The sequence below is a fragment of the Mesitornis unicolor genome, unplaced genomic scaffold (genome assembly GCF_000695765.1).
Source record: "Mesitornis unicolor isolate BGI_N332 unplaced genomic scaffold, ASM69576v1 scaffold12558, whole genome shotgun sequence".
In the NCBI taxonomy this organism is placed as follows: Eukaryota; Metazoa; Chordata; class Aves; order Mesitornithiformes; family Mesitornithidae; genus Mesitornis; species Mesitornis unicolor.
The window spans coordinates 17991-26166 of record NW_010202615.1 but is presented as its reverse complement, the minus strand read 5'-3'; the positions used below and the strand labels follow the sequence as shown (position 1 = coordinate 26166).

The 8176-nt window shown below is 40.1% G+C and overlaps 1 protein-coding gene across 1 annotated transcript in view; it reads left to right on the top strand.

Moving 5' to 3' along the window:
* The window catches only part of PTPN21 (protein tyrosine phosphatase, non-receptor type 21), a 31240-nt gene that overhangs the window by 11269 nt on the left and 11795 nt on the right, over positions 1-8176 (top strand). The window contains exons 4-10 of the mRNA XM_010190455.1: positions 2006-2073; positions 2515-2585; positions 3613-3700; positions 3886-3974; positions 5057-5144; positions 5809-5888; positions 7738-7798. Coding sequence (XP_010188757.1) covers positions 2006-2073; positions 2515-2585; positions 3613-3700; positions 3886-3974; positions 5057-5144; positions 5809-5888; positions 7738-7798 — 545 coding nt within the window. The remainder of the gene's footprint in view (positions 1-2005; positions 2074-2514; positions 2586-3612; positions 3701-3885; positions 3975-5056; positions 5145-5808; positions 5889-7737; positions 7799-8176) is intronic.

Below are 8176 nucleotides of genomic sequence, written 5' to 3'. Positions count from 1 at the left end.
GGTCTTGGAAGCCTTGCTCCTTAGAACCTTGTCACAGGGGCTGAGCAGGGGCAACAGTGAGACCAGAACTCGCTGGTGTTTCTGTTCAGTCCTCGGAGGGGTACCTGGGTGTCTGATATGTATTTTCAGGAGCTGGGTTTGACTTAGATGTCTGAATTCCTTTGGGGTCAAAGGCTTTATTTGTCTGCTTACGTCAACAGACCTTTCATCTGTTTCTGTTAATGAAGACTCTTTATTCTGACATGCTAACGAGACATGTTTTAATAACTAAGCAAATTTGAACGTACACTGGTACCTGTATCTCCACATTTTCTCCCAAATATCCTGACACCTAAGATTATTTCAAGCAAGACTGTTAACAATTCCTATGTTCATATCGCTCCTGAAGACCCATTTCTGTGATAGCTACAGGAAAACAGCTTCATTTTTCCTAACTGGAGTCAGGCGGGATAGAGTTTACACCAGGGAACCACCAGTCCTAGGTCTGTCTGCACTGGCCATGACTGGAGTTCCCTTCTACCATGCTTGTTCAGTCTTAAATCTCTCAAAAGAGAAGTTTTTAATGGCAACAGCTCTGTTTAGTGTGTTTGTGCATTGCTTCACAGTGAATGCCACTCCTGTATACCTACCAGCAATTATAAATCTGCCAAAATGGAAAGGGACTTAAAATCGTTGGTCGTACATACAACTTCAGATGTTTTGACTTTTTAAAGTTATTTGTGCTGGTACTATCCCATTAAAGATGATGATTATGTTTTTTGGAAATGGGGTCCCAGCGGAGTGGGGTGAATTATATCAGTGCCTTGTTTATACAACAGTGGATCTGTTTAATCCCAGCCAGGATTTAATGGTCTTCAACTAACAAAATCTTGCTTTGTTATTTTCATGTCTTTGGACAGTGTAAATGTCTCTCTGCTCAGTGAGTTGTTTATAGGAATCTTCCAATATAATCCTCTTTCCAGATGGAAAATATTTATCCTTTTAGCTTTCACATTCCTTTTTCAGTCTCGTTTAAGAGAGAAACTGTATGTGTTGATAACACAGTGAATAAAACAACTCGGGACAAACTGCAGGTTCTAAATTAAGGTGCTCCGATGACTGAAGTAGCTTATACCAGGTAGGTGAGTTAATTTTAGCTGGTGAATGAGCAGAAGCAGTTGTTTGCTGTTTCGAGTGAAGCGGTTTCAAGAATGATCTGTATTTGAAATAATTACAACAGGCTAATTCTAAACACCGCTTTATCTCAAGTGCTGTGTTGGTGTAGCATGTCACAAGTTCTCCCCTTTCATCATAAATAACCTGCGTATTAATAGTTAATGCTTAATGCAGATTTGGTTCCTAAATGTATCTAAAATTACACCATTATGGGTAGTATACCCATAATAACACTGCTGTGTGCAGTCTGCCCGTGCTGTGCTGCGAGGCATTGAGTGTCTGACAGGAGGGAGTGAGGAAGATGGACCCAGACTCTTCTTGGACAGTGGGCACAAATTGAATACAGGAAACTTCATCTACACGTAACAAAATGTATCTGTTGTGAGAGGGGTGAGACACTGGAACAGGTTGGCCAGAGAACTTGTAAAGTCTCTGTCCCCTGTATTCAAAACTGGACCGGAGGAGGCTCTGCGACAATCTGTTGTTGTGACCCTGCTTGGGGCTGGGAGGAGAAACTGGAGGATCTCCTTCCAACCTCAACCATTCTGTGATTAAAACCCAAACAAATAAAGACCCAAGGAACTAAGCAGCATTCTGATTGTTTTATCATTTCTTCTCCTTTCCTATCCACAAGGAGTCTTACCGGTTTTTCTGAACAAGGCAAAAAGATGGGATGTGTTTTTGCTTTTCCTCTTCATAAACATCACTGGTCAGTTTGTTGCATTGTTTTACTTTCAGGTTGTAGTTCAATAGGATGGAGATTTGCCACTTGGAAATCCTGCTGCAATTAATTGGGTATTGAATTATTGCGTTACAAGTGTTTGGATTCAAGATTTCTTTTCTTTTTTAGCTGATTTTGGAGACTATGATCAGTATGAATCTCAGGAGTTTCTACAGAGGTTTGCTTTGTTTCCAGTGGTAAGTACTTTCTTCAGATTGATAAATTTAAATTCTTAAATTGATGCATTTGGATCTTTCTTTAGATTGATAAATGCAAGTCATTAAAGACTCCATGATCCAGCTTGCTTGCTGCTCCCTACGTTGCCAAATGCAGTAAAGGTTTTCTTTGAGACTCCAGTGAGATAGGACACCTTGTATTACACAAAAGCAAAGATGTTGCAAGATCTTCTCAATGTTATTCTATGTTAGACTGAAAAGAAGGTTGGGGTGGAGATGGCAAAGTCAGTAACACTACTTCAAAACTGTGTCTGTGCTTTTTGTTTCTGGGTATGTGCATATTACAGCACCTAAGCTCCCAGTCTAGAGCGGAGGGTTGATCTGCCTGTGTAAAGACACTATAACCACTTAATTTCTTAGAATGTTCTTTATTTCATTCTATAAATGCTGTCTTGCCTTAAGGGTTGGCTACAAGAAGAGAAAATACTGGAAGAAGCGACACAGAAAGTTGCCTTGCTACATCAGAAGTACAGGTACCGTTTCTAAAACTCCTTACTGCTTAATTTTGATGTGCTTGCTTCGGTGGCTCAGGATGCGGGGAATCTCAGGAGGCAGTTGGACTGATTCTGCCTCCCCTTTAAATGAATTTTGCACTGATAAATGTGCATTAAATTCGTAAGAATTTTTGCTGAATGGAAGTGAAAGGAGAACAGAATGACCATTAAAATAAGTGGGAGGAGTCTGCTTGAAAATTGAGAATATTATTGTTGAGATTATTTTTTCCTGCATTATTTTGAAACAACAGTTTGGAAATTGGGAATCCATTTACCTTTGAAATGCTTTCGTAACAAGACTGCGTGGTTAAGGTTCAGCAAAGCAAACCTAATCTGCATGGCTTTAGGAAGAAGTGAAGAAACAGAGAGCTCGATGACTGCGAAAGTACTGATAGACGTAGAAATGAGCACGACAGGACGTTGCAGTAGAGAACAGTGCTCTTTTATGAGGTAGATGGGGAAACACAAGCATTTTATCCCTGTGACACTACTGCAAGTCTGTGAGAAAACTGTCTTTGCTGCTTGGTCTAATTGGAAAATATATTACCTTTACCTACAGATCCTGTCCTTCTTGTGTTTTCAAACCATCACAGTTAAAACTCAGTCAGCATTAAGAAATGAGCTCCCTTTCCTGAAATGTGAAGCACCAAACTTCTGTTGGTCCTATGTAGACTGCAATAGGAGAAATTCGGGTCTTGAACGTGTGCCAGAGTAATCGTTCCGATAGAGCGAGAAAATGTGGTGCCAGTGAGAGATGTGCAGAAGGGTGTGATAGTTGTCTGCCGTTAGCAGAGATGAGAACTGCTCTTTATTGCCATTTACCCCTAGAGATGCCTGAGAGAAGGCAGTTAGTAGAATCAGTGTGAGACAAATCTCTCAGCCACTGGTACAGATGGAAACAACATCATTTGTGGGTTGCCTGGATGTCTTGGGGGTGCTTTTGAAGCTGTGACAGTGTCAGTCAGTTTTTATTGACAGTGGTAGTGATTGTTGTTTTCGTTTGTAGAGGCCTTACTCCTCCTGATGCAGAAATGTTGTACATGCAGGAAGTAGAGAGAATGGAGGGCTACGGTGAAGAGACCTATCCTGCGAAGGTAACCAGGCCTTTCATCTGTCTCAGCTGCTTTTTATTCCCCATGTGAAAAGGGTTACTTCCTGCCAAAAATCAATAAAACCCAAAACTACAGCACCCCTTTTCTCCCCCAGAATTGTCCAAGTAGTTGCTTCTCATGTACCTTTGCCTTCATGTATTTGCGTAATATTTTGCAACTTCTCACAGGACAGCCAAGGAAGTGACATATTCATTGGAGCTTGTCTTGATGGGATCTTTGTGAAACACAAAAATGGTCGTCCTCCTGTTGTATTTAGGTTCGTATTGTTCTTTCTTAAAATACCTTGGTGCACTTCACATTTTACGTGTGTTCCTCACTGACGTGTGTGACTGTTGGATATGATGTGTGTTTATTCATTTGATAAACTTGAACACAGCCTTGTAGTTGTCATGTTACAGCAAATACCGAAGGACTTTTTCAATGCAGTGTCTGCAGGTTGAATCTCTTTAAGACAGATTAATTCTAAGAGTGTATTTGGGTGGCAAAATTATCTAGACAGATGACCCCCTGTACAATTTACAAAGGTTGAGTTATGCTTCAGATTGCTTCAAGTAATGTCATAATTGTGTCCATAAATGCCTGGAAACCAGTGCCTTAAATCTTGAGGGAATCTTTGTTCTACATCAAAATGGGGACATTACCTTAATGTTTCTCTACCTCACACATGTGATGCTGAGTAGCTATAGGAAATGCTCTCGGCCACATCTGTGTAATGAAAATGGAAGAGAGTCCTAGATGTAAATCATGCTGCTTCCCTGTGTTAGTCCACTGCAGAATATTCTTTAATAAAGCAGTGATACAGGCTTTATTTACACTGACATAATACTTATGGATCAAACTACATTTGTATTTAAGAAGAAGTTGAATAAATGTATGTATTATATTCCTTGCACTCAAACTTTTTCTGATCTGACACTATGCAAGAGAGTTCTAGAAAATACGTATAATAATGCCTTCATGGCTTTGTTCAGTGTAGGTATTTTTTTCCCTAGAATGTATGGTTGGCTTTCAAGCAGTCAGGAAATTATAATTTACTGATAACTAAATTTGTCTATGCTTTTTTAAAGAACACTTGAAAGTATTTCATGTGGAAGACAAGTGATACACTTACTACTGTACTTGTTGCACATCTTCTAGTCACACAGATATTTTCGTTTCAGCATTCATTTAATGGATATGGAAGTGAAGGTCTGCAACTGGTTCAGGCAGACTGATGAATTCTTTATTTGTCCTCAGTTTTTTATCCATATTTGCGGACATGGTTCTGTTCTTCAGTTGCATTTTCTGTGGTCTGAAAGTCAGAGCTTGCCAGTCATGTTCTGTCCCTTTTGACTGTAGGTGGCATGATATTGCCAACATGTCCCACAACAAATCCTTTTTCGCTTTAGAGCTGGCAAACAAAGAGGAGACAATCCAATTCCAAACTGTGAGTAGAGTTTTACCTTTCTTTTTTCACTAAGGCATCAGTAAATAAAAACGTAAATTAAGACTGCTAATGTCAGTGAGTCAAAGGTAATAATCCTGTCTCTGGTTAGCTTTCTATTGGATGGCATTGAAAATCTGACTCCATATTGAGTACATTGATGAGTTGGGTTCAGCTGGTCAGTCATAAACATTTTTGTCCATTCCAATGAAATTTCTAGCATGTTTTTTAAATCAGTAACATTTAAAGATAAACTTGATCTTACAGCTTTGCTGGAATGGGCCACAGTGTTCCTTGCAGAATTAATGTTATGTAGCATCTACCAGCTGCTACAGGAAGGCAGCTGTTGACGAACCTAAAGCATTACATATATATATGTAATATATATATATTAAAATACCTTAGTGTTATAGCTGATGACAGTGTCTTCAACAAGTCTTCTACTTTCAATTTTCATAAATCTAATGAAGTTGTTAGTCTAGACTGCATGTTCAGGCCCACAAAGTACAGTTTTATGGAAAACCTGGTGACAGTAATAAAGTTACATTAAACAAAAATCAGTAAATGCTAATTTAATCCTAAAAATGACAGTCGCTTGTCTGAAAGCAAGTGATGGATCTGTGTATTTGGCCTAATATGCCAATTCTGGGTTTGTTTTTTTTGGCAGGAAGATATGGAAACAGCAAAATACGTGTGGAGGATGTGTGTGGCCAGACACAAATTTTACAGACTAAACAAATGCAGCCTGTAAGTAGAGCACATCAGCAGAACTCTTGGTGCCCTGGAAGCTTCCACTGGGACGTGAAATCTTGTATAGCCTCTGTAATGTCTTTACTGTCCTTTTTGGGAGTTTATGACTTGGGGTTTTTTCTCAATCTTTTCTGAGATGACAGAGGACAATATTAAACACTGAAATCTTACCAAAAGTCATAGTGTTTGGCCTCTGCTGCTGGATCTCAGTGATGTGACAGACTTCAGTTGCTTTCTGGGCTACTTGCTATTGCTGTAATGTTTGCGAACTACTGGAATCACTGGGATTTTGGCCTGGGTTTGGGTGAACTGCTCTGAAAGGACACCCTAGAGGCCTTTAAAAGGGCGGGAAGTGAATGTGAAGCACTCCTGAAATGTGCTGGATTGACAGCTGAGAGGTATGTGGTCCTTTGGGTATCCACGGAATCCGTGTGGCTCAAGTAGCAGCAGTGCAAAGTAATACAATTCATCAAATGAAATTTAAATGGGCTGATCTCCAGCTTGTAAATCAAGGGCTAGAATTTGAACTACTGCACCGCTACAGCTTTCAGTTAAGTTACTTCAGTCAAAGAATAGAGAATTAGACCTAGTAAATAGTCTGTCATTAAAAAAAAGCTGCTTCCCCAATGTCCCATTCCTCTTCTCTGTACACAAGGAGATAACTATGAAGGGGTTGGTCCAAAATTTGCTGAGGCCAGTGGAAAGATAACGGGGTATTTTGTACCACAGATGAACACAGTGTGTTCAATGCAAACTTATTTTAGAAGAGTAAGATTAATTTGGAACAGGGTAGACCTCGTACCACTAAGCTCGTAAACCTGGCTGCCTTTTGAGAGGGATAAGAAACACTGGTAGAAGTGGTGCATCTGTGGGACCCGTGCATTGCTGTCTGGATAATGCCAGTTCTGTAGGTCTGTGCTGACTGTCAGGATTACCGATTTCAACCCTTTGACCACAACAGGGTTTTGTTAATAGAAAAAGTCCTCAGAAGAACTTTTCTGATGATCTCTACTCAAGATTCCCTCTCATCTGCTCTTGCTGCTGGAAACTGTCTCATGCATGCCTGTATTAAGTTCAGATTTTGTTTTCTTTCTCTGTCCGTACCTTGTCTTTAGAGACTCCCTGGACTCTCCACCTGAGGAGGGCTCTCAGAAATCTTCCCTCATTCTTTCCCTTCCACGCTTTCCAATCCTTTCTCGTCCTTCACTTCCTAAAGGGTGAGCTGAAAAACCGTCTTCATTTCTGAAATCTGGCAGTTCCTGCATTTGTTTTATTCTGCTGCCTTTTGACCTCTGTCCTGCTGCAAGATGCAGGTGGAGTGTAGTGTGGGAGGCAGATTTCTGAGCCTTACATCCTCGAGGTGATCCAACAAATTAGGAAAACCTATTACTGTTAGCTTGAATATCAGAGCATACAAAAGCTCATGCAGTATTGTGGTGCTTTCCAGTTCCTGTAACACCTGTAGGGTTACATTCTGTGAACAACCTTGTGTCCGCTCTTGTAGGACAGGTAGCTTACAGTAGGAGGTTTGTGTGGGGTTCAAATTTGGAACCAGTTCCCAGTTACTCCACTGCTTTTCCTGCCCTGCTGCAGGTCTTCAGGGACGTCTCCTTTTTGTGCCTAGAAATGAGGCAAAGAAATAACTGAGATATTTTGATCATCCTGTCTGCGATGGTGGTTTATGCACAGAGCTTCCTTTTCAGTCTGTCGGGAGGGCTGTTTAACAAAGGGCCTTGCTCCAAGAAGCATGGAGTGATTTCAGCTGAACTTAGGAACACTTTTCAAGGCTTGAAATAGGTCTTGGTGGTGTTAAGAACCATTTTTCACCTTAAGATTTCTTTTGTAGGCAAACCCAGCCCGTTTCAGTGAATCCTGTCAGAAGGAGGTCTTCATCCAGGATGTCTATGGTAAGGAGAGCAAATAGTTTTATAGTTGTATTTTTATGGATTTCAAGTGAATTTGAATCAGGCATTAGTTTCCTTCTGTGAAATAAAATGAGCAGTGAAAAAGATTGGTCTGGTATGTGAGGAACTGTTTCTGGCTTGTGGAGAAAGCTGCTATGTAATGTCAGAATAATGGAATTAAAATAATTGCAATGAAGAGGACTTTAAACACTTCTATTTGCAGTTTGATTGCTCTGTCTCTAGGAGACTCATAGGAGACTCTCCTGGATGTCAGATGGCAAGATACAGACTTGGGTTGGTAGTGTGGGGTTTTGGTTTTGTTTCTTTTTATTTTTATTTTTATTTTTATTATTATTATTATTATTATTATTATTATTATTA